The 26,748-nt window shown below is 38.0% G+C and overlaps 1 protein-coding gene across 1 annotated transcript; it reads right to left on the bottom strand.

Moving 5' to 3' along the window:
• Positions 1-207: 207 nt before the first annotated feature.
• LOC114202985 (alcohol dehydrogenase E chain) lies at positions 208-15,612 on the bottom strand. The gene is made up of 9 exons (XM_028096381.2): positions 15,574-15,612; positions 12,341-12,442; positions 11,712-11,850; positions 10,330-10,417; positions 8,847-9,066; positions 6,608-6,868; positions 4,634-4,769; positions 3,438-3,576; positions 208-232 (listed from the first exon to the last, which is right to left on the bottom strand). The coding sequence occupies exons 1-9, from the start codon at positions 15,589-15,591 to the stop codon at positions 208-210; spliced, it is 1,128 nt and encodes a 375-aa protein (XP_027952182.1). The 5' UTR covers positions 15,592-15,612.
• Between the last annotated feature and the right edge of the window lie 11,136 nt (positions 15,613-26,748).

Raw genomic sequence — 26,748 nt, 5'->3', positions numbered from 1 at the left:
AGCTAATGATTCACCTAGCTTTCACCTGAATTTTAAACATTGGCTTGAAAAAGGATTTCATATGAATTTTTGTTTCTTTTGGATAGCTCTCATGCATGATTTATTGACTGCATCTCTGAAGAACAGAATTAGTGATGTTGTTTGGTTGCTCGTTCCAGAAGGTGCAGGAGCCAAAAGACTGCTGCAAGTGAAGGCATTTGTATGGTCTCAGAATGTTAGGATGGTGCGGATGCTACAACAGGAAATAAAAGATATATTAATTGTTTTAATGTTCAGATAACCCACACTCTTCCACGTGAGAGTCCAAGGAACATTCACTGCTGTCTCAGTGAAAAGCTATCTGTGGTTCCACTACTTCATTTGCATCCCTGTGCATTCATGTCAAGTAAAGTAGTACAGTGAGTGGGCCTCTTTTGCTGGTTCTTTCTTGTGTGTTCTCCTGCCTTGAGCTCAATCATAACATCCTGAATATGACTGCCATTTAGGCTTCATTATATATGAACATCCTCAAAAAGTCACTTTTGAGAGCATGCATATCTGGCATAATAATACAAAACGACAATGGGTAATGACATGTAATAAGTGCTTGCTACTTGTCACATAATCTGTAGATGCTTTTTGTGCATTTTATCATTGAAACCTCAACTGAAACAACCATGCTATCAGGCAGGTCCTAATGTTTCCATTTTAGAGATTAAAAATACTGAGAGAGGGGGTTATAACTTGTTCTAGGTCACATATCTAGTGTGGGGTGTGGGAATTTAAACCTCAATATAAAGTTGCACAAATTACAAAATGATAGATAACTTGCTGGAAGGAACCATAATGTAATAAAGACCATCTTGAAGGCTTCCTAGAGCTTTGATAAAGAAATGTTGAAGGATTCTTAGAAATATATAATAAAGTTGATTTGTATTCAGAAACTTCACTCTTATGGAGATCAGAAATTTAACATTTACACTGGAACCAGTGTCCTTTCTAAAAACTATCTTCTGATGGATATAAACTTTTAGAAAAAGATGGTCTTTGTGCCTTAAAAAATATATATATATATTTATATACTTATATTTAATAAGGAAAATATATGTAATTTTAGAGACTGAAAGATAGTGTGAAGAAGAAAGTAAAAATTAGGATGCCTGGGTGGCTCAGTCGGTTAAGCGTCTGCCTTCAGCTCAGGGCAGGATCCCAGGGTCCTGGGATCGAGTCCCGCATCGGGCTCCCTGCTTGGCAGGGAGCCTGCTTCTCCCCCTGCCTGCCACTCCCCCTGCTTGTGTTCTCCCCCCCCCCGACAAATAAATAAAAACAAAATCTTAAAAAAAAAGTAAAAATTACCTGTAATCCCACACCTAGAGATAGTGTTAATATTTTCTTGCATTCTGATCAATATTTTTTCTAGACATATGTCAATTTTTTACTGCTCATATTGAAAACTTGGGGTCACATTGTATATATAAGTTTGTGTTCTCAATTTTGTAACCTAAAATTACAATATAAGAATTTCCCAATTTGATGAAATAACTTCTTTCACATGGCTTCATTGATTTCTAGTACATGGTTGGAATTTATTTAACCACTCCCTTAATGTTGGACTTCAGTATGTTTCCAAGTTTTGATACTATAGACAATAGATGAGCGTGCTTAAATAGATGTGTATTTGATTCTCTCATTATTTCTGTAGAATAGCTTCCCAGAAATGGAATTGCTGGGACAAGGGACCTAGGTTTTTTTTTTTTTTTAAGGGTTTCTGATGCAAATTAACCAAATTGCTTTCCAGAAAGGATGTAATCTGGTGCTCTCGATAAGATTTGTCAGACAGCCCAGTATAATATGTTATATTATTATATACATTATAAGCACCCACACTTAAGAACTTCTATTTAAAGTTGAAAACCTCATGAGAAGTGTGAGATAGCAGAAAAAGTATGGGTGATGCTCCTAGAAGGTGGGAGTTAGCTACAACTGCCTATTACAAGATGCACCTCATGTGTAAATGCAGATGACAAAATTCTTTTTAGGTGGTCATTACAGTTAAATGTTAGAGGTAGAAATGGAATTGGCTTATTTTCCTAATCTTTGAAGAAAATATAAGACTTCAGCATTTAAAAGAGCATTCCCCTTTACAACACAGGCACACCTCACCACGTTGCTCCTTGCAGATACTGCGTTATTTTATGAATTGAAGGTTTGTGGCGACCCTGTGTTGAGCAAGTCTGCTGGTACTATTTTTTTCCAACAGCATTTGCTCACTTCCTGTCTCTGGGTCACATTGTAGTAATTCTTACAATATTTCAAACTTTTTCATTCCTGTTGTATTTGTTATGGTAACCTGTGATCAGTGATCTTTCCATGCTATTATGTAATTGTTTTGGGACTATCACGAATGTGCCCATAGAAGATGATGAACTTAATCCATAAATACTGTGTGGATTCTGACTGCCACTGGCTATTCCCCTGTCTCCCTGTCTTTCCTGGGCCTATCACCTGAGACACAACAATACTGAAATTAGGCCAATTAATAACACTACAGTGGTCTCTAAGTGTTCTAGTGAAAGGAAGAACCAATCGATGTAACAAACTTTATTGCTGTCTTATTTTAATAAATTGCCACAGTCACCCCAAACTTCAGCAACCCCCATGCTGATCAGTCAGCAGCCAGCACGACCCTCCACCAGCAAAAAGATCACAACTCACTGAAGGTCAGATGATGGTTAGCATTTTTTAGCAACACAATATTTTTTAATTAAGGTACGTACATTGTTTTTTAGACATACTGCTATTGTACCTTACTAGACTATAGCACTATAGCATAGTGTAAAAATAACTTTTATAAGCACTGGGAAAGCAAAAACTTCCTTTGACTCACTTTACTGCATATTCGCTTTATTGCAGTGGTCTGGAACTGAATCCACAATATGTCAAAGGTATGCCTATAATTTTTAGTTGTGAAAAGTTCTTTGTAAACTGAAAAAAAATAATAATGGCGTTTTTTAATGAAAAAATTAGTGATATCTGTCTAGGAAAAAAAAATCTCAAGGTAGTTCTACCTCCTTCCATAATGAAATAGGTCCTTAATATAAATTTACATCCATTAATGGTCAACCTTTTTAGGTGGCCAGGCAGAGGCTGCAGTGACTTAGGTTATAATTAAGACCGTGTGACTCTGATTCTTTTTCCTTCCAAGGGTGACTATTCTTTTGTAAATAAAGCTGAGTGGTTTTGATTATTCAGATTCTCTGTAACCAAAATAATTTGGTTTCAGTAGAACAGGAAGTACAAAGCAACTGTTTTAGTTTCTCACAATACCATCTTAAATGTTCTGTATCCAAAGACTGAACTACCAATGGAGAAACAAGGCACTCCAGTATTTTTTTCATTCTTTCACCTTTTTTCTCTATTGACCAATCCCCACCATAAAAAAGAAATTTAATATCTACCTCTTTCCAGAGTGAAGCAGGTCAAATCCTTCATTTATTTTTTCAAAAGGTAAAACATGGGTTATTAATGGATCCAGTGGAAACTTCTTAGCCATAAAATCAGCCACAAGTTTGGGGACAGAGTCTTTACTCTTAAAGCCTGAAAAGAAAATGACATCATTGTAAGATTCAGCCACGGGTAAAAGGAGAATTGGAGAAGAGACTTTTCAAGCCGAATGTTTTTTTTTTTTCCAAGATTTTATTTATTTATTTGACACACAGAGAGAGAGAGAGAGAGAGAGGCAGAGAGCAAGTACAAGCAGGGGGAGCAGCAGACAGAGGGAGAGGAGAAGCAGACTCCCCACTGAGCAGGGAGCCCGATGTGGGGCTCAATCCCAGGACCCTGGGATCATGATCCGAGCCGAAGGCAGCTGCTTAACCGACTGAGCCACCCAGGCGCCCCTCCAAGCAGAATTAAGATGAAAGTTTATAGAAAGTGCTACGTCCCACAGACTACTGTTACTGAGGCTAATAAGAGATAGTGTTTCAATATCCTTTTGCCATGGTTAGACTTTTTTTTTTAATCCACCTAGATAAACTAGAGTCCTTAATTGTTAGCTCTCCCATAGAGAAATTATACTATTGGTGCTTATTCCCAAAGTCAAGGAGCAAATTTAGCAATTGCCTTAATTTAGGCGATGAGAGCACACATGAATGACTGCTATGGATTTCTTGGGTCCTATGAGTGCCCTGTGGCATCATGGGTATAAAAGAAGGGTACGGAAAGATTCTAGTTAATGGGAACACCAAAAAGTGTGTCTTGGGACCTTCTGTGTGCATCAGATCCATAAATCTAGTTGATTTAGAGCCTAAAGCTACAAAGGGATTTTAATTTACTTTTAACCATGTTGCTTTTTAAAACCTGGTTTTGTCACTTGTAAAAGGGAAGAACTCCTGAGGTTAATAAGAATTCAGCCATCCAACTCTGAAAAACAAACTGAGGTTTCTGGAGGGGAGGAGGGTGGGGGGATGGGTTAGCCTGGTGATGGGTATTGAGGAGGGCACGTTCTGCATGGAGCACTGGGTGTTATGAACAAACAATGAATCATGGAACAGTACACCAAAACAAATTATGTAATATATGGTGATTAACATAACAATAAAAAAATTAAAAAAAAAAGAATACAAGAATTCAGCCATCAAGCCTAACTATGTACCACCAAAAATTGCTCCTTTCCAGGTACGTCCGGTCAATAGCAACATGGGGTTCATAGAGAGATCTTGCGAACTAGGTGGTACTCCTACAATGACGCTTACACCATGGGACTCTTGACAGCAGGACAAGGCAGCCACCTGGAATAAAATTAATATTTAGCATCATTAAAGTGATTTTTCTGTAGTCACCACTCATGATACATGGTATTATGCAATATTGATTCAGCTAGATTGTGAGTATGTGCAGGGAAGAGATAACATCTTTTGTTTCTTTATTCCCCATTGTGCCTAGAATAGTGCTGTGGTTTTAGGAAATGCCCAGAAAATCTCTTTTTAATGAAACCAGTGGATAAATAAATTTGTGTATGCTTAATTCTTCCTTATAAAATAGTAGAGGCAAACATCATTACAAACATATCTATATAAAGTCTGATTCCTCAAGTAAAAGTAGTGTTTGGTCACCACATCGCTCTCAGGCAGTCTATGAGTTAAGTCATTTTTCATTTATTTGTCAAGTAGATATTTTGAACTCAGGACTTTGAACCATGTGTTTTGATGGCAAACAAGATATAAGGTCAATTACATTACCAAAATTGGTCTCTTATTCACTTGGAACTTCTGGTCTCCTGGAATTTCAAAAGAAAGCCTTCCCCCTCCAGTCAAGTTTTTAAACATGTTCCATAGTAAGAGAATTGTTGAGGACCTCCCCCACCCAGCAATATATAAGGATTAATCCTTTGATTTTGGAGTATGATGTATAGAAGACCAGGTAACCTCAGAACATGAGGCCGTTGGATATTTGGTATCTTTAAGTGAAGTAACAATCCAATTTCACAGAAGAAAATAGAGGGAAAACAACAGAAAAAGGGCATAAGGAGAAATGCTACCACCTTGAATAAAGTTGGCTTCTCTTGGAACTTCAGTCATCTGAAGTTGGCATATTGTCCCAAGTCAAGGCTACAGAAAGCTTTATTCTTAGGGTGGTGCACCCTATAACCAACACTGCTGGGATTTACTGGAGAACCTCAAAAGGGGGATTTGTTGGTTTCTGGGGACTGTTTCAGTAGGATTCTAGAGAATTCTGGTTAGGTGGAATATAACTGGAGATGTGTTCCTCATTGCAAGTGATGACATTTACAATTATTTGAAAGTAATGTTTTCTATATTTCAAAGGTGTTGTAAACACTGTAAGGTCAGAAACAGTATTGCATATCAATAGCACTAGCTAACATTTATTGAGCTTACCATCTGACAGGTGGCACTGTGCTAAGTATTTTACATGCATTATCTCATGTAATTTATAAACAGTGCTATGAGATATGTATCTCTTAAATTTTTTTGGTGGAAAAATTTGTTGACTTTCTAAAGTATTCAGCCCAACACATAGATACTGGGTGCTTACTATGTGCCAGGCACTGTGCTGTTTACTGTGGCAGAATGGGGCAGTGTGGTAAATGGTAAAATGCAATATTTTCTGTTAATAAATGATACTGGTCTAAAATTGGCCATTATTCCCTCTGGCCATAGTATGATATATGAAAAGAAATGAAAACTTATTAAAATATAAAAAAATGTTTTTAACATTTTAAACCATTTTAACATGTTAAAACCATTTTTGTTAAGAATGGGAGGAATCAAACTTGCCAATTTGAAAACAGAATTTATATTATCTATATTTACTTGAGTTTGGATTTTTTTACTAAACGTTAAGAAAGTAAATTTATAATGGCTTAATTAAAAAAAAGACCCTCTTTCCTCTCTAAGGGGAAGTATTACTTGAGACAGATTTGTGTAGCTGATGGAATTAAAGATTTCTCATAGTAATAAACTGAATATCCCAGGTAACTGACAGGTGATGGAAAATCACCATTCATAGTTTTTAAAATATTATTTATATATGTTATTTATATTCTGACGCCTAAAAGTACACTCTGGAATGTAGAAGCAGATATCTCAGGGCATTTCCTATTACATACCATGGTGTCAAGCCGCCCAATGGCTTCAAATGAAAAATCCACACCGCCACCACTCATTTCCTTCAGCACATCCTGGATGGATTCCTTGTAGTCCTGAGGGCTGATGCACTCAGTGGCACCCACTTCTTTGGCCTTTGCAAATTTGTCTTTGTTGATGTCCACCCCAATGATCCTGGCTGCTCCCGCTGCTTTACAGCCTATGATCACAGACAGGCCGACCCCTCCAAGGCCAAACACCACACAGGTGGAGCCCTGGGTGACCTGTGTTTACAGAAAATGCAAAAATGGATTAAATAATCATTATTAGAAAGTGCCTAAGCTGCATAAAGTGCCATGCCTTGTCAGTTATGGGATGCTAGTCAAACTCTTAGGTCCAACCTTCTGCCAAATCTCTTTTGGCTTCAGTTGCTTCGTGTTTAAATTAGGGGGGTTGAACTAGATGAGTGGTTCCCAAACTCTGCTGGACATTAGACTCACCTGGGGAGCTTTAAAACATCTCAATGCCCAGGTCACAGTTCGTAACCAATTCCATCAGAATCTCTGTAGGTGGGATCCAGTTCCCAGGTGACTCCAATGGGAAGCCCAGGGTTGGAGCCAGTGGATTGGATTTTAAGCTCTTTAAGCTCTAAATGCCAGTGACTACCATCTTGAAGAGACTCAAATAGCTCAAATCCATTGACACCCAGCTTTATTATATCACACACAGAAATGCAAGTTTTGGGAAATGAAATAATAAGTGGAAAATATTATTCTGGGATACTGAAAAATAATCCAATCAAATTCTTAATAATTAGCTCCTTGGTTCATTAACTTTCAGTATCATGACCAGTACCACAAGAGCAGAAATTAGCTGTGAAACATAGAAAAGTTATCCTTAGCTTAGAGGAAAGCCTAAGAACAGGGGAAATTTAACAGATAACTAAGATAATACAGCTTGAGACTGCTGTGATCTTGTGGGTCGTTATCCCTGCTTTTAAGAATATACTAATAAACAATATGCACTGAAAAGTTGGTCTGTGTTTTATTAATGGCTGAGATTAATTATTACAAGTGCCCTCAGCTTTTGCTCTGTGTAGGCTCAGTTAGACCACCTGCTCAAACAGATGATGTAATTGCATAAGGGACTAAGCGCTAGAGCCACAGAAATTTGGAAAACAAGTGCTCTCAATTATTTAAATTGGCTAGGGACTGTTAGGAAACCTAAACTGCTATAGTCAGCCTTCAGCATGGGTAAAATATTTCTCCTGTCCCAAGTAACATTCTGTGGGATACAATACCACTTTTTACCTTGTTTAGAAAAATTTGAGACTTGTGATTGTGATTTAAAGGTAAAGGTAATTATGTATCATGGTTTAAGATTCAGCTGGAGTTTGGAGAGAAAGGCTAGGTGCAGCTTTCACACTAACCAGCTGTGAGATTTTGGGCAAATAGCTTTATGTCTTTGGGGCTTCATTTCATAAAATGAAGGAATACTGCTACATTTCCAACCTTTTGGGAAGAGGGGCCTTTAAAGAATTTCTCTTTAAAATCTACCACCTCTGACCTGTGTGTGTGTGTGTGTGTGTGCATATGTGTGTGTTCATGGCAGGAGGCGAGATGTAAACAGTGAAATCCCCTAATGACTGGAACAAATGCAAAATGCATTATTGAAGCTTCATTACCACCCTTATAGGGATCCACAGAGTGGGTGGGTTGGTGACTCTTGGTTTGGAGGTGTACCAGATAAGGCTTTGGAATCTACTGTTGATCCTAATTCTGGGAGTAGAGGATCCATGGACTAGATGCTCCTCAGAGGTGACCCCTTCGTTTCATTTACTTCTGCTGCCTCAAAAGCTAGCAGAACCTACTATACCTGATGCATGTTGGTGTTTACAGTACAATAAATTACTAAATGAGCTCCCAGGTCTAAAATTTAGTAATCACATAAAGAACAAATATAGAAGAATAATTGTTGAAAATTATATCTTTACTTTTTCTCAACTAAGCATCAATAGCTTTTTCATCTGTGATAAACATAAATTTTCTAGGAAATGCTCCTCAATTCCTTCTGAAGCCATTTTCCCCACTCATAACTGATATCCTAAATTTTGTAGAGTATATCAGTGTTATTGTGGTAACAGGGCAGAAAGCTACCAATAAATCTATGAAAAATGATCTCTGATTACTGTGAGAAATTGCTCTCCTTTTAGTTCCTGATAGTCTGAGTACAACCTGTTTTACCATCCTTTGTCATTCCTACCTTGGCAATGTTGACTGCGGACCCATAACCAGTAGAAAATCCACAGCCAATGAGACAGACTTTCTCCAATGGTGAGGCTGCATCGATCTTGGCCACTGCAATCTCATCCACCACCGTGTACTGGGAGAAGGTGCTGGTGCCAATGAAATGGTAGATGGGCTTTCCTCTGCAGGTGAACCTGGTAGTACCATCCTGCATGATCCCCCGAGGTGTGCTCAGACTGGCCAATACAACACATAGACACACAGGGCATGAAACAGGAACATAACTGATGCACAAATCCATTGGCTGTGTAAAGAGAGTATCAGAAACTTACTCATTTTTCATCAGATAAAGGGCTAGTATCCAAAATCTATAAAGAACTTATCAAACTCAACACCCAAAGAACAAATAATCCAATCAAGAAATGGGCAGAAGACATGAACAGACATTTTTCCAAAGAAGACATCCAAATGGCCAACAGACACATGAAAAAGTACTCAACATCGCTGGGCATCAGGGAAATCCAGATCAAAACCTCAATGAGATACCACTTCACACCAGTCAGAATGGCTAAAATTAACAAGTCAGGAAACGACAGATGTTGGCGGGGATGCGGAGAAAGGGGAACCCTCCTACACTGTTGGTGGGAATGCAAGCGGGTGCAACCACTCTGGAAAACAGTATGGAGGTTCCTCAAACAGTTGAAAATAGAGCTACCATACAATCCAGCAATTGCACTACTGGGTATTTACCCCAAAGATACAAATGTAGGGACCCGAAGGGGTATGTGCACCCCAATGTTTATAGCAGCAATGTCCACAATAGCCAAACTATGGAAAGAGCCAAGATGTCCATCGACAGAAGAATGGATAAAGAAGATGTGGCATATATACACAATGGAATATTATGCAGCCATGAAAAAGAATGAGATCTTGCCATTTGTGACAATGTGGATGGAACTGGAGGGTGTTATGCTGAGTGAAATAAGTCAATCAGAGAAAGACATGTATCATATGACCTCACTGATATGAGGAATTCTTAATCTCAGGAAACAAACTGAGGTTTGCTGGAGTAGGGGTGGGGTGGGAGGGATGGGGTGGCTGGGTGATAGACATTGGGGAGGGTATGTGCTACGGTGAGCGCTGTGAATTGTGCAAGACTGTTGAATCACAGATCTGTACTTCTGAAACAAATAATGCAATATATGTTAAGAAAAAAAAGAAGAAGAAGATAGCAGGAGGGGAAGAATGAAGGGGGGTAAATTGGAGGGGGAGATGAGCCATGAGAGACAATGGACTCTGAAAAACAAACTGAGGGTTCTAGAGGGGTGGCGGGTGGGGGGATGGGTTAGCCTGGTGATGGGTATTAAAGAGGGCACGTTCTGCGTGGAGCACTGGGTGTTATGCACAAACAATGAATCATGGAACACTACATCAAAAACTAATGATGTAATGTATGGTGATTAACATAACAATAAAAAATTAAAAAAAAAGAAACTTACTCATTTTTCAAGCAGAAGTTGCTTTGTGGGTGTTTACAAACAATGCATTTTCCACATTGGGGAGTAAAGAGTGGAATGACTTTGTCACCTGGAGGATATAAAACACATTCTTCTTAAATTTCTACCCAGGAATTCATAGAGCAGGAACTGGAAGCTTATGTGTGTTAGAGGTGTGTGTCTTTGAAAAATCTCCAAGAGATTGAATTTATTCACCACCATGTCACTGGTCCTTGCCTGCCAGCACCGTTAATGGTTTGGGTTTGTATGTGCCTGAAGATTCCCAAAGAGGAAATACAAATATTGGGAACAATGTGAATTTGAAAGACTGTTGCTCCTGTATTAATAGTTCTCTTTCGTTGTGTGCCTTTTCTCTTGCGGGTTTTATACATATCATCTCATAAATCCTTGACAATTAAACCTTAAATATTCTTACTGTAACTGTAAATATAAATGTTAGCTGTGATCAGGCTGCCATCGTTCCACCAGATGCCTGGGGATCCGGTAGTTTGTAATAGTTTGGGACAAAGTAAAAATGAGTATTGGCTTTTCAAAGTGACTGTGCTTTTAGGGTTTTCATTTTGTTTTGTTTTTTAAGGGAAAACTAACAAAAATGGGACAAAGAAGAATTCAAGAAATCCCTCTGTCAACCTCAACAATGAGTTAGGCACTCTCTTTGAGGATAAAAACTGACTTTCGGATGTTTGTAGCTGGCAACTTAATTGGTAAATTATTTTTTCTGCTTTGGTAGAAGGAAAAGTAAGTGTAAGTGTGTCATTTATTATTAATTTATTTCTAACTAAAGGAAATATGAAGAGCTGAGACTCAAACCAGACGATTTATTTTATTATTTTCTGTTCACAGGTCAATTAAGTATATGGTAAGGGAGAGGCCACATTTACTGGTAAAGTTCTTCCCACCTAAGAGGAGACCATGTTGATTTAATCATAGCCTCATGGCTTCCAGCCTGTGAAATCAGCACGGAACAGTTTCCATACACTGATTTGGAGGCTCAGGACATAGACTTAATTTTTCTTATTTTGTATCATTTATAGTTCTCTTTGGACCTGACAGAAGACAGTACTCAGCAACACTAAGATGGAAATTATTTGTTTATGAACTCTAACTTTGGCAGGCACTGCATTTCTTTTGATCTTTATGTGTCCCCGGGATCTAACCTGGTGCCTGACATCGACAGGCACTTGCTAAAGGAGAAAATTTATGAGTGCATGAATACACACATGTCTGCGTCAGGCAGGGAGGGAAGAAAGGAGGAGACCTATGTTCTAGTCCCAGCTCTGCCATGACCTTCTGCAAGGTCTTTCCAGGCTGGATGATCTTGGGGTCCTGAACTGAGGTACATTCCCTAAGTGTGAATTCTGTACCTGGTTTTACTGTAGTCACCCCTTCTCCAATGCTTTCCACAATGCCGGCTGCCTCATGGCCCAAGATCACAGGGAGAGGTGTGATGAGCCTTCCACCAACCACGTGATCATCGGAGCCACAGATTCCCGAGGCCACCATCTACAGGGTAAAGGGAGGATGATTAGATTTAGAAAAGATTAGGACCCTTTCCTTTTCCTCATCAAACAATTTGGAATAGTCTGTGAAATAATTGTTTCTGAAATATTTAAGTCTTATTTAATATGCAAGAATGTATCCATTTTTATAGAAGTAGAAATTGCAGATTAGCACTAGGAAAATTGTCACTTAAGTTCTACCATCTGATGCTAATTGATTTTGAAATCTTGATGTATATCCTTTTGCACTTTTTATCCTGTACAAACACATAAGTTCTTTTTTATTTTATTAGGATTATACTGTATATACCATTTGATTCCTTTTTAAAAATTTGACGATTTATATTTATATCTTTCTTTGACAATAAATGTAATTCCACTGTTTGGATCACCATATAAAAAGCTCCTCTTAATGGATTTTTCCTTATTTCCATTTTTACCATTTTATGAATTTTTTAAACCTAAAACCAAATAGAAATGGAAAAATGTTTCACCTTAATACGAACTTCATGGGCCTTAGGGGGTGCGACCTCCACCTCCTCAATGGAAAAGGGTTTCTTTATCTCCCACAGCACAGCTGCTTTGCATTTGATTACCTGGAAATTGAATAGAAAGATGAAACCAGTTTGTCCCCACTTTTAAAGTCAGGGAGAGTGACTTTCATTTTTTTATGTGCAACATCTAGCCCCATGTCTGGAACCTAACAAGGGTTCCATAGAAATGAAGAACCTCTGATTTACAAAGAGAATAAAAATACCTTTTAAACAACTGGCAAAGCAATAACAAGGAAAGAGAAACAGAATTAACTATAATGAAACATTGAGACAAAAGGGAATACATTCTTTTAGACCATCTTAATAATGTTGGCTTTTCTTCTCCAAGGGTTGTTTCTTCCTGATATTTCTTAATGTGGTCTCTAAATCGATTGTTTACCCACAACTGTTGGCTAGTGCTTGAAGTTCTAAATCAACATAATTTTGCTGACAGGTATAGTGCTGTTCACGTAAAATCTATTGCCCTCTTGCTCAGTTCTCTGCTGAAGCCCAAACAATCTAACTTTATGATTTCATCTGCACATTTGACTCCCTGCCTAGGATGCCTTCTCTTTCTCTATTTGCCTGTTCTCTTCTTTCAACTTTGTTTTCCCTACTGCTTGTGTGTGCTACTTGTTTGCATCACTCATTTGACAGTTAGCTTTGGTAGTGCTGTTTTCATCAAATTTATGTGTAGATATTCCTTCCAGATTAGATTTGCAACAAAAATCGCCGAGGTTACAGCTGTATGCACCCACTCACACATACCCCCCCCCCCACACGTATATATTTAAAAATGAGAGATTGGTGTGCTGGAATTTCTAGCTAGCACAGCTTACCCATGAAGGTTCTGAAAAATAAAAAGTTGAAAACATGTTTTTAGTGCTTGGGAATATAATATAAAACCTGTCTTCTTTGTTGCAAAGCTTATACAGTTAAGGGAGTTTTTCCTAGAAAGAATTGGCATAATTGCAAATATGATAAAAAAAATCTTCAATAGAAATTTATCCTTTTGACAATTCATTCTCATCAAATCCTCCCACTTTGCAAGGTTTTTGCTATGGTCAATGCCACAAAAATGTGAAAGTTCTTGGAAATAATACACTAATGGTAGATAGATCCTAACTATAGGGTTCTGTTCTGGGCGAGTTACATGCTTGATCTTTAAACCTCACAATGATGCTACCAAGGCAATATTATTGAATTTTTGGTCTTATTTTACAGATAAAAAGATTGAGGCTCAATTGACTCAGTAATTAACTGAGTAATTTTCCCAAAGTCACAAAGCTGGCTGTCCAGAGAATTAAGATCCATCCAACTTAAAAAAAAAAATCACCCAACTTTATTTTTTTACTACCCCATGGGTAGTGAAAGATTAACAAAGGTTAAATAATAATAACAGCAACAATAATAATAGCAGTGACTAACATTTATTCAATTATTTCTATGTACCAGGCACTATTCTAAGTGCTTTACAGTATTAATTTATTAAATTCTCAAAACCACCTTATAAAATAGGTATCATTATTGTCTCTTAGCATTTGAGGAGAATATAATACAGGAAGGGTAAACAAAAATGGTGTTGTCACAAGGCTAAAAGTGATTGATGTGGCATCGGAAGGGGGAGGATTGTATTCATTTAGTTTACACTTTTGCTCTCTGACCCTTCTTTTAAGCTGAGTTTTGGCATATTTCATTTTCCTTTTTCCTAACTCTTCTTCATTTGAAATGTAATGCCATCGTAAAGGCTAACCAGTAATGAGTGAAAATAAAGAGAGTTGCAATGAGAAAACCGACAGTTGGCGACCTGTGTGATTTCCCGCCGATCTTACTGATACAGGAGTGATGTGTCACAGTGTGTGTAGAAACCTCAGAATCTTTAAGTTACCATAGCAAGATAGTATATTGTGTGATCCACGCCTAACATAACACATGTACTGGAAGCAGTTGCACAGGCTTTTGTAATTGAGCAAATAACATGAATTGCTTATGTTGAAAGACCACATGCATTTCTCTGTCCCTGCGAGCACATTGAACAAATAAACATGTCTCCAGGGAAAACTTAGAATCCATTATCTGTGTTCCCAGTGCTAATAAGTGATTCAAACCGTATCACTGTTATTATTTTTTTGTAAAAAAAAATGGAAAAAATATTCTTCCATAGAATTTCTATGGAAATTTCCTGGATTATGCCACAATAGGACCCTTTTAATTCAGAATTTGCATGTTGTTGTTGGCTTGCCTAACCTTGATGACTCTAATGCTTTGAAATCAGTATGCCTTTTTTAAGAGATTTCATAGTAAGCTTCAAAGGATAAAGCCCTCTGAATCAAATTCCTCTCATAGAACTTTTGTCAGATCCAACTTCCCTGTGTTCCTACAAAGAATATGATTATAAAAAATAACACATTTAAATTATGGTTTCTTAATATAAAGATAACTTTTTGATTAAAAACATAGAATTTTAGGTTTGCAAATTATTCATGATTGGCCATAGCTCCTGCACATTAATATAGGAAGTAAAGACTTTATTAGATACAGATGCTATTCATTCTTGATAAAGATATTTAGGAATAGCTTTTTTTTTAAGAAATAGAAATTAAATTTAAAGATCACCCAATTCAACAGAAAAAAAACTCCATTGGTTTTTACATGAAGCTTTGCCTAAACCAATTATTAAGACAATTTGAAAATTATTTTTTCCTTTTAATTGAACATACAGAGAGACAATGCATAAACAGATGTTTTGCATTATTTCATGAAGGCACTTTTGGTTTCTTGCATGACCTCCACAAGTTACAGCAAATGTTATAGGAAACATTAAATTGCCATTGCATAACCTTTAAAAATTAAATTCAGACAGGAAACTCAGCTGTATGAAGAGAGAAATTTTTTTAGAAAAAGTGTTGTGAAACTCATCAACTATAAATGTGTTATAATTTATACTTCAAAATAATTTTTAAGAAATATGTCCCAGTGTTGTCACAGTCTATAAAACACTCGTAACAGAGGAATAGCCTATTTTCATTGTAATTTAGTAGAATTGCATATTGAAGCACATAGTGTACTTTGTATTTCAGTGTATATTGTTTCTAATATATATGTAAATTTTAAATTATTCATTAATAGTATATCTCTTTGTGTATTATATAATAATATATTTCCCCAAAAGTAAAAAAGCTTTTTTTGCTTACTTTTCCTGCTGTGCTCATGATTCCGTTTTATCTTCAGGCCAGGAGACTGGTGAGTTCTTACAGACTCTTTGCTGCTTGAGTACACAAAGTTGATATATTACACAATTGTTTGAGTTGGATGGATTTAGTAATAGACTGAATTAACAATCCATTACACACACGTGATCTCGGGTCTTTAAGCCACATCCCTTAGCTTATTCTCCAGCGAAGTCAAATCAGAAAGAAAGGGTCACTGAGCCAGCGTTCAAACCTTGACTTTGCAATATGCCAATTTCAGTTAATATCTGGATTTCATCAGGTTAAATATTTCCCTACACAGAATATTTTAATCTCCCTCTTTTTCCTGGATTCTATATTTCTTATCTCTCAGCCCCACACAGGGTGTTCAGAGTTCTGTTTTCCCATTGTGTGCACTCATCTCCAACTTCTAATCCACATATTGCATTTAGAGAAGAGAAGTAAGGAAGCAGCACAAATGATGTAGGACAGAGAGTGCTTCGAGCCAGAGGAACATATTTGATTTAGCATTCTTTTCACAGCAGAGAAGTCACTGCAATGCAGACAGCTGTCAGTCTCAGCAGAGGTGCTCACCATCTCTGGCATTTCTGCTCCGTGCAATAGAAATCAGCACTGACTGCACACCTCCCCATTCCAGGCACTCAGCTGGGCACAGTGGGGTGGCAATGATGGATAAGAGGTGGCCTCTGTCTGTGCCAACAGGGAGTTTGGAGCGGTGGTTATGGCATGGCAGACCCCATCATTGGATTCAGGCAGACCCTATCCTTACCAGCTGTGTGCACTTAACTGTCTTTGGCTTTAGTTTTCTTATCTATAAAATGAGGATGACTAAGCTTCTCAAGGAGTTGTCTGAGGAAAACTGAGATCATCCTTTTAAAGCGCTTAAGGGGGCCTGAAATAGGAAAACCTTTGATGAATATTAGCTACTCGCTAAGGTTTCAGTGCTGACAACCTTACCACTTCCTTTTTATCCTCCAAGCACTCTAGCGACTGCATGTTCTTAATGTTCTGTGTGTCGTCAACATGACTTTTGTGCTCTTTCAGCTTTCCAACAATTGCGCAGTTTTCTGTATTAAATCCACTTTGTTTGAAATACAGTTTTCTATTTCCTTAACTGGAAACATATAGTTCTTGTTGCCAAGAGTGGTCCTGGAAGCATATTCTCGAGTAAACAAAAGTATTTACACAGACTAGGTTGATGTCTTTGTAATGGTCACAGTTTGCTGACATAGAAAGCACTGAAATGAGTATGTTTAAGGAGGTTGAGAAGGAAAATATCTGTAATCATCAACAGAGGAGAAGTCAATAGATGACTAACAGGGCCCAGATGCTCTTTTCTATTATAGATTGAATGTAGGCCTGATCTGCAATGTTTTGCACACCATCCATGTGCCTTCCCCTCCCGTAGTTTTCCGGAGCACTTGCAAGGTGTTCAAAATATAGTAGCTTTTGAATCCTTATATGATAAAGTCACTGAAAATGTTATGCTCAGCCACATACACCTATTTGCACAAGGCTATGAAATTTGTTTTAGAATTCTCACTTATTTTGTATTCTATGAGTCCTAGAATCTAACCAACTCTTTTGTCTCCATCATTTTTCTGGTTTTTGATTTTTCATTTTCATTTTTACCAAAATTATACATGCCTATATGTATGCAATTTTTTTTTTTTTACAAAGCCTCTTAAGAGAAGCAGCAGCATTGACTTTCCTAATTCTTCCTACATTTACTCTTCCCTAGAAGCCACTGCTTTCAACTTTTGAAACTTATTATTTTGTTTTTTATTTCCACATCTCTAAGTAGCACGCCTACATTCCTAACTTGGTTTTTCTTTGGGCATTTATATTAACTTCCCATTTTGGAGGATGAAAATTTGAGGCAGTCATTACCACAAAAATACTCTACTTCTCTTCTGCTTCCTGAAGGAGTAACAATAATTTATATTATTAGGACTATGTAAATGCTGCTTACAGGTGAGCTGTGTAGTTTGCAATTGTTTTTTCCTTTTACCTAAACAATCCTGTTTTTCCCTAGGGTTAAATACTGGGTTTTTATTTTTTTTATTTTTAAAAAATATTTTATTTATTTATTTGACAGAGAGAGCACATAAGCAGGGGGAGTGGCAGGCAGAGGGAGAATCAGACTCCATGCTGAGCAGGGAGCCCAACTGGGGACTCGATCCCAGAACTCCGGGATCATGACCTGAGCTGAAGGCAGCCGCTCAACCGACTGAGCCACCCAGGTGCCCCAAACATTGGGTTTTTAAAAAACTAGCTTGGTTTTGTCTTTATACTTACAACCAATTCAATGCCCATAGTGTCTCCAGTGGTCTAATTTTCCACTTAAGACAAATAGGTGCATCAAGTATCCCACCAATTTTGTCTTGTAGACAAATCCTGCCTGGAGTCTTCAACTTGCTCCAGAACAGCCTGGGTGTGCTCTGTCTCTGGGGCAACCTGCTGTATTGGATTCCTGGGGCTGCCATAACAAATGATCACAAACTGAGGGCTTAACACAATGGAGGTTTATTTTCCCCCAGTTATGGAGGCCCAAGATCTGAAGCGTCAGCAGAGGTTCCAAGAGAGAATCCATTCCATGCTTTTTCCAGTTTCTGGTGGCTGCCGCATTCCCTGGCTTGTGGCCACACACTCCAACCCTTTCCTTCCTTGCTCCTTCCTTCCTCCTCCTTCACATTGTCTTTGGGAGCTGGTAGCATGTTCTGTTTATCCCCAGTAGCCTGCAATTTTACAATGATCTGTTCTGGGTGGGTGTATTTTTATCCGTTTTACTGGCATGCTGTGGCTTTTAAAAAAAATGAGGATTAACTTTTCAGTCCTAGAAAATTTACTTAAACTGTTTCATTAATACTCTCTCTTCCTTCTGTCCCCCTCCTGCCCTGCCTTGTCCATTCTTTCATTCGTTCTGGAACTCCTCCGATATTGAATGTGTTGATACACTACTGTCATTTTCTCTCCCCAGCCCCTTTTGCCTTTTTTCCAGCTCTTTGTGTTTGTGCTCCCCCCAGTTTCAAACCTCCTCTTAAAATGAAGGCACAGGTGGCATAGGCAGGGTTTGCAGCGTATGCACAGTCCTCCTAGGGGTTGGGGGTACCTGCCAACCTGGCACTGGCTCTTCATCTGCAGTTCCAGGGCTGGGGCGAGAGGTGCGCTGGAATCCAAGCCTGGGGTGATGAGCAGCAGGGAACTGGCTCAGAGCACCCTGAGGCCTCCTGGCAATGAAAAATCTGATTTCTAAGATTAAGAACTTCTACTTTGGCTAGGTTGCCGCCAAATTGTCATCTGGGAATTTACGCATCTTATATTCACGGAAACAGGAGCCCTGATTTTTGTTTGTTTTTTTTTTTTTGCTTACCATGCCTGTTGGTCTCCAGAGAAACTGTGAATGATATTTCTATGATGACTGATAAGTTCATGGTCTAGCTCAGACCTGTGCTACAGCTTGAACATGCTAGCTCAATAATAACACATCTCAGTTTGCCAGAGACATTGCCTGTTGTCCCAGCGTGATTATTAATAGCTTGCCCCTTGCTTTCAAAAGTGTGCTGGTTCAGATGGCTAATTATGGGATCACCCTACTTACCCTTGCATGTGAGCCAGAACAGAGGTCCGTGGATATCCTGGGTGGGACCCGGATTTAGTCAGCTACAAAAACTTCCTTGGAAGAAAGCAAACTTCAGAGTTTCCGAGAGTTAGCCCTTGTTAACTGCTTACCCAGTAGTTCTGGTAGTTGTGAACTATTTCAGTGATACTGTGACAATTAACTGTAAAGAGTAGTACAGGATATCCCTTAGCTAACCTTTACTACCTTGTGAATAATATAAGCTGGTCTAGGATTAGAAAGAGCAAAGGCTAATGTGATTTTTAAAATTTGACAGGCTCGTAAGAAAATTACTCTCAGAAGCTGAATTAGAATGAATCAAAGTCTATATTCAGTAACTACCTAATATTTAAATATTTAATTTTGTTAGGAAATGATTATTATAAAACTTTAATTAACTAGTCACTGAAAGATCTGAAAGTGGTAACTGAATTGAAGTTTTATTTGTATAAAACTTGCAATAACCTGGAAATAGGCCACTGCATAAGAACAAATAGAATTACTGGAATGAGAAAGTGAAAAGTGCAATAGTTATACTGTAGCTTTAATCAAATTGGTATTTGTAGAAATTAATGGTCATAAAGGTGGACTTATCCATATTTCTTTCGCCACCAGTCAAATGGATATTTCTGGTCAATTGAGAAGAAGCTCCTAGAAGGAGATGGTGCGGTAGAGAAGCAAACAGTTGTAATTCAGAAGGCCAGCTTTGGAACTGGGTAGAAAATTCCAATGTCTTTCCAATTTCCCTTTTCTGGCCAAAGCTACAAAGCATGGTTGTTGAATAGAAACATCTATTTACCCTCCTTCTAGAAAGATGTTTTCTTTCACTTTTGGAAGGCATCATGCTATCTGAACTTTATTCTGTCCTCACTGAATGTTTTGCAATGCTTTGCAGTGATTTGCAATGCTTTGCGATAACTTTAGGGTTACCCCATGAAAAATAAATGAATATCTACTGGTCCTTAAGAGATAAGCCCTCCCAGACATGCTATACACTAATAAAAACACAACCATCTGTGGCTTCCCATTATGTGTTCACCCTGTTTGTACTGCTGACCAAATAAAAGAAGTTTCATGTGGCCATGTTCCAGGTAGAATGAGACTACACATTTCAATCTATGGTGAGCACTGTGAATTGTGTAAGACCAATGAATCACAGACCTGTACCACTGAAACAAATAATACATTATATGTTAAAAAAAAAAAAGAAGATAGTGGGAAGGGAAAAATGAAGGGGGGGTATTGGAGGGGGAGACGAACCATGAGAGACTATGGATCCTGAGAAACAAACTGAGGGTTCTAGAGGGGGTAGGGGGACGGGTTAGCCTGGTGATGGGTATTAAAGAGGGCACGTACTGCATGGAGCACTGGGTGTTATACGCAAACAATGAATCATGGAACACTACATCAAAAACTAACAATGTAATGTATGGTGATTAACATAATATAAAAAAAAAAAAGCCTCTGCCCTGAAAAGAAAAAAAAGAAAGAAAGAAACGTATAATCTTGCTCTGATGGGATTAAAATTTGTTTGGAACGCTCCTCAGTGACTGGGAAGAGGAGCAGTACCTCTTTCGGCAAAGTGCCTGAGCCCTTGAGTCAGAGTTGGCTGGTTTCTTCCTACTCATATTATCACACGATTGAAATAATTAGTTAACAAAGTTTAAAAGCAGGGTGTATTCTGAAATCTCCTATAAAATAATATCTTCAAGAGTCTGAAAGACAGAAGTTCAGTAAAAGTTAATCTTAAGTTTGTAAAACTCTTCTAAAAACAATAGAGGGGCACCTGGATGGTGCAGTCAGTTGAGTGTCCAACTCTTGGTTTTGGCTCAGGTCCTGATCTCAGCGTCCTGGGATTGAGCCCTGCGTTGAGCTCTGTGCTTGGTGTGGAGTCTGCTTGAGATTCTCTCCCTCTCCCTTTGGTCTTCCCCCTGTGCTCTCTCTCTCTAAGATAAATAAAATCTTAAAAAAAATAGAAAATTGAAAAGAGTATGTGTGTAAGTTTTTTGTGTAGAGCATGAAAATTACATTAGGAAGTAGAATTAGGCAAAAAAACATGTTTTCTCTTTCTGCCATAAACTTGAACTTTTGACACCTTCCACATGTTTATTCTATTATCTCAGAATTGCATAGTTACTCTGATTTTATTGTTAACATTACACGATATTCCATCAAGATTATTGTAAATTCTAAGTTTTCTGCCTTTTGAAAAGTGAAGAACCTCTGCTTTATAAGGCCTTCCTGACACAAACTCTGTAGGAAAAATAAAAACACTCCTATTGCACTTTGAGGTTTTGTTGCAAACATTCTGTGGTTGGATGGGATAATTAAAGTCTAAGTTATTCTATACACAATAAAACCAAGGGTCCTCTGAGATTATGCAATTTATTCATATCACACAAAATTGATGAAATATCTGGAATGGGAGCTTCGTGTGCTTTCTAGTATACCTCACCGATACAGGGGTCTGACCATATGTGTCTTAGTTCTCTCAGCTTATTGCATCCTTGGCTTCAACATGATAGGAGAGTAGCCTGTCTGCTACACTTGCACTCAACAAAACCAACAATGACTACAAAAAATGGTGTCCACAGTAGAAATTCAGATGGCCACAGTCAGAATAGATTTCCCATTTGTATTGAGAAGCATATTCTTTGAAGCATACCACATACTTCAGCGTTTGAACCAGATGGAAACATAATGACAAGGAAAATAGAGAAGTATTTTGTTTTACATCCTCCTGTGTGCCTTTTTTTTCCCTTTTAGAATGAACGGGTCCTGAAGTGACCACTGGGAAATTTGACCGTTCCTGAACTATGAAGTATTATCTTTGCCCATAAGAATTATTCTACTCTTCCTTACCAGATACTGCAATATCACTGCCTCCCATCCTCAGTCCAGGCTTTTCCATGAATATAATATATGAAAGGGGCCTGGAGAAAGCACATGGCATCCTGACATGCTTAGCGACCTAAGGAAAAGTGTTACAAATGTGAATAGAGTTAGAGTGTGGGAACAGTTTATGAGGAGGTCTAGTTCTATGTGTTGTTTTGTTCAAGTAAGAACTGCACACTGAATGGAAGTTGCGTTGCTAGTCAATGTAAAATGACCTAGGAACTGTGCACACAAATTAGGTCTTTATCTTTAGCTATAAAATGAGCTCTCAAGCACATAGAGTGGAAACTGAGGACTGTTCTGCTCATCCTTTCTTTTGGAAAATGCAGTGACTGGATAGATGTTACTTAAGAAAAAGTCAACAAGAAAAATCTACAATGGGGCTTATAAAAGGATACTATAGCTTAAGGAAAGGGAGCAACACCCCCAAATATAAAAGAAAATAAATCTATATAAGAAATACATCATAATTTTAAGAAAGCAATTGCTTCAGTGGTCTTCAAGCATATGAATGGGGTAGGCTCCATGAAATAGGTTCTTTGCCCATCAGGCTAAGGCAAAGGCTGGGATCCAAGTATTACCTGAATTAGTGGGAAACTTATACAACAAGCTATGGGTACACTAGTTTAAAAGTTCTCTCAAAATGGAAGTAGTAAATATAATTAACACTTCTGACATCAAATAAGCAATCTGGAGGACAAACTTGAGATACTCATCAAGAAGCTGTAGAGTGGGTTAATAAAAAGATACTTCTTAAAGGGATAAAGATTAAAAATAAAAGAAAAGATGACAATAACTTTATTTATTTATTTATTTAATTTTATTAAGTATTTATTACATTTTAGGCATACACTGGGCAAATTCAAATGAAAAAGAAATCAAGATGGTTTCATAAACATCATATAGAGTAGCTGGCAAGGCAAAGAAGCACGAGAACTGACAAAGAGGTATCTATTTTGTATTAATAAAAGGAAAGTTGCATAGTCAAAAAATATCCTAGCATTAAATAATGTGATACTTCACAAGATAGAATTATGGGGAAAATGAGAGACATAAACACCTAATGGGATCTTAGAAGTGCTGGTCTAGTCTAAGGGAGAGGAATGCATAGAGGTTGGGCCACTCAATCCGTGAGGATGCCTGTACCCTAAGTCATAAAATCTTAGTGAACAATGGCTTAAGCCTTAGCTACTCAAAGTGAGGTCCACAAACTAGCAGCATGGGATTCATCTGGAGCTGGCTAGAGATGCAGAATCTCAGGCCCAGCCCACATGTACTGAATCAGAATCTGCATTCTAACAAATTGCCCAGGTGATTCAAATGCACATTATTCATTCATGCACACTCATATACTTGATATATAAAGACAATTTTGAATAATAAAATATTAAGGTAAAATTATACATGCTACATACTCTACATATAGAGACTATCCCCTTTTTTGAACATTTATGGAAGACTTACCAAATGCACCGCTAGGATATAGCAACCCTCCTGTTAACTCCAAAGAGCAGAAGTTGTACAAGTAAAATAGTCTAAAAATTAGATTAAGATTTAATTGCACGGATTTAAACAAAAATCAACAAACAAAAATTACCAGTTATTGTTTCAAAGAGGATATTAAAAATAAAATTATGGACATTTTAGAAGGCTATATACCAAAGTTTGTAAGATGCTCTCACTTGTATTCATAGGCAAAAGCTTTAATTATTTAAAAAGAAAAATTTATAATCTAGATATTTAAGTTAAGGAAGTTGAGAAACTAGAAGGGCTTGGTAGAAAGGACAGGCAATGTCACATATGTCACATATGTCTGGTGGCAAAACTGATTCAATTGATTTTTTTCTTATAGAGATTACAAATCATATTCTTCAACCACCTGTAGCTTTGTCATTGTTCTCTACACTGGTGTAGCGATTATTACTCAGCTAGTATTGTGTTGTGCCCAGCCCTGTCCTTGAAAATGGAAGTTTTTAATTGCCTCAGAAACTGAGACCCAGAGCTAGAATAGCTCACTTGTTAATTAGAGGACCACAGAAGAGTTTTACTTGCCACTTACAGCTGAGCCCCTGTTGGGACAACTTGATCACTTTCCCAGGAAGGATAGAGGAGAGTGTTCTGTTTCCTTTTATTACTTTTTTCTTTAAATTTTTTATTGTTATGTTAATCACCATACATTACATCATTAGTTTTTGACGTAGTGTTCCATGATTCATTGTTTGTGCATAACACCCAGTGCTCCACGCAGAACGTGCCCTCCTCAATACCCATCACCAGGCTAACCCATCCCCCCACCTCCTCCCCTCTAGAACCCTCAGTTTGTTTCTCAGAGTCCATCGTCTCTCATGGTTCGTCTCCCCCTCCGATTTACTCCCCTTCATTCTTCCCCTCCTGCTATCTTCTTCTTCTTCTTCTTTTTTTCCTTAACATATATTGCATTATTTGTTTCAGAGGTACAGGTCTGTGATTCAACAGTCTTGCACAATTCACAGCGCTCACCATAGCACATACCCTCCCCAGTGTCTATCACCCAGCCACCCCCTCCCTCCCACCCCCCTCCTTTTATTACTTTATCAGAGCAAATAATGTACATTCATAGTGGCATTTAATCACAACATTCTTCTGCTCTGATTTAGGATACAAAGGACAAGCTTCTTGCCAATTTTTATGGACACATAAAAGGTAAATATATTTGGTTTTCTAAACAAAGAGAATTTTAAAATGCAAGCTGCACATTACATGTGTACCCCTTTTACTGTAGATATTCAATATATGTCAGAGTAGAGCCCAGCCCTTGGCATATTTTGCTTAAGAACAATAGAAAACAAAAGCTATTAATCACATCTGTCCCCACGAGGGGAAAAAAACAAAACAAAACCCAAAACATTATATAGTTGTGCCAGGAACTTGGCCTCCATTTAGGGGATTTTCCTAAGCAATTCTGAGAACAAGGACTTAAGACTTTGTCCATAAGAGTGATTGAGAAACTTTGGATATATATTTTTAGAGAAACTTTGGATATTTTTGAATGGAGAGGAGGGGCTTATAATCATTTTGGCATCTTCATATGATCACTGTATTTGTGTGGTGAAGAATAGATAAGGATGAAGCTGGAAACTGAAAACCAGGTAGGTGCTTATTATAGTAGCACACAGGAGAGAGCCTAACAGCCTAGGTGAGGTGGTGAGCTAAATAAATGGGGGGTAATGGTAGAGATCGAGAGACGTTTGGGAAATGAAATGGAAGGAGTTAGTGAAAGACTGGATGTTGGAGGTGTGCCGGAGTCCAGCTCCAGCAGGGGAAGGGTCCTTGAAGGAAAGGACGGCGTCGGCGAGCGAGGAGACCCGGACACAGGATCAGGTTGCAAGCATCTCCTCCCGATAGCCTCGGAGGGACTTTATTTATACATTAGAATATTTCCTTGTTTTTCCATTCTTTCATAACATGTGATTTTATTTTTTACATCTTATCGAAATCATCTTAAATCATTTTGGATTTAAAAACAAAGGTACTAGACAGAGCGTGACCATGCGAGTCGAAGCGTAACCTATCTGCTATTGTGTGCTAATGCGGAAAAAGTTATATATTTACTCTTGCTTAAAGGTTATCTAAAGTTTATTCTTCTTCCCAAGGCAGCTTACAATGTGTGCACCCTATCCTGTCAAGGTAACATAGGGAGGTCCCTGTACTTTGGGAATGACATGAGATTTTCCTTTCCTAGAACTCTGATGTTTCAAGGTGCCTGAAGAATCTCATCAATAGGGACTTTTACTGGGCCTGGATCCAACAGCTCCCTTAAGCGAAGTTTATTAAAGAACTCCGCGTTGCTCATATTAGATGAATCACGGATTGGAGGACATTGGGTAATTTTATTTCTTGGCCCATTGTCAGCCTTTTTGAAATCAGTTTCATTGTGATTGCTTACATAGGCATAACTAAATTTATAAATCATTTTATCATGAAACCCGAGGAAAAATCCCATGATTATAAAGATTGCCGCAAACAAAATGAAAGGAAGTAGCAGGAGCCAGCTGTGGAGTCTCCTGATTTTCAGGATTATCCCCCATACTTGGACTTGGTCAAACAGCATGAGTAGCTTGGCTCGTGCCAGAGGTGGAGACAGAGAAATGTATACTGATTCTCTGATTCTTGCACTTACAGAGGGGTCACAGAAGTAAGAAGTTGGTGGAGGAGATGATGGGTTGCACTTTAGACATGTGGATTTTGAAGTGCCTAATGCCCATCCAAATGGAAGTGCCCAATGGGCATTTGACATTTATGAATCTCGAGTTCCAGAGAGAAGCCTGGACTGTTGGTATAGATTTGGAAGGAATTAGCACATAGCATTTGAAACCAGGGACTGAATAAAAGCACCAACAGGGAGGGATAATGATAAAAAGATATTAAAGAACAATATTAAAACAATATTTTTAAATTAAAACAATGGGAAGAGAGGTCAAGTCTTAGGTCAAATCTAAGATTGACATCTAAGGAGTAGTGAAAATTGCCAGAAAAGCTGTAAAGCAACAGGATATTAATGGCTCAAGGGTCAGTGACTTCAACTCTAAAGTGAAGTCCATTTACGTGGCAAAATTGGCAGTTTCCTCCTACAAGACCCTAAAATTTAAAGGTGACCAAAGATA

This window comes from Eumetopias jubatus, unplaced genomic scaffold (assembly GCF_037043125.1).
Source record: "Eumetopias jubatus isolate StellerSeaLion01/CBP00866 unplaced genomic scaffold, mEumJub1_p1.0 scaffold_2, whole genome shotgun sequence".
Classification (NCBI taxonomy): domain Eukaryota; kingdom Metazoa; phylum Chordata; class Mammalia; order Carnivora; family Otariidae; genus Eumetopias; species Eumetopias jubatus.
The sequence above is the reverse complement of the archived record's forward strand: the minus strand, read 5'-3'. Positions and strand labels throughout refer to the sequence as shown.

Excerpts from the sequence above, each read along its gene's own strand:
- LOC114202985 (XM_028096381.2), bottom strand. Across the intron at positions 11,851-12,340 it reads CCCATGAAGTTCGTATTAAG|ATGGTGGCCTCGGGAATCTG; the intron begins GTGAAACATTTT and ends TTTACCCTGTAG. Across the intron at positions 233-3,437 it reads CTGCTTCACTCTGGAAAGAG|CATCCGCACCATCCTAACAT; the intron begins GTAGATATTAAA and ends TTCCTGTTGTAG.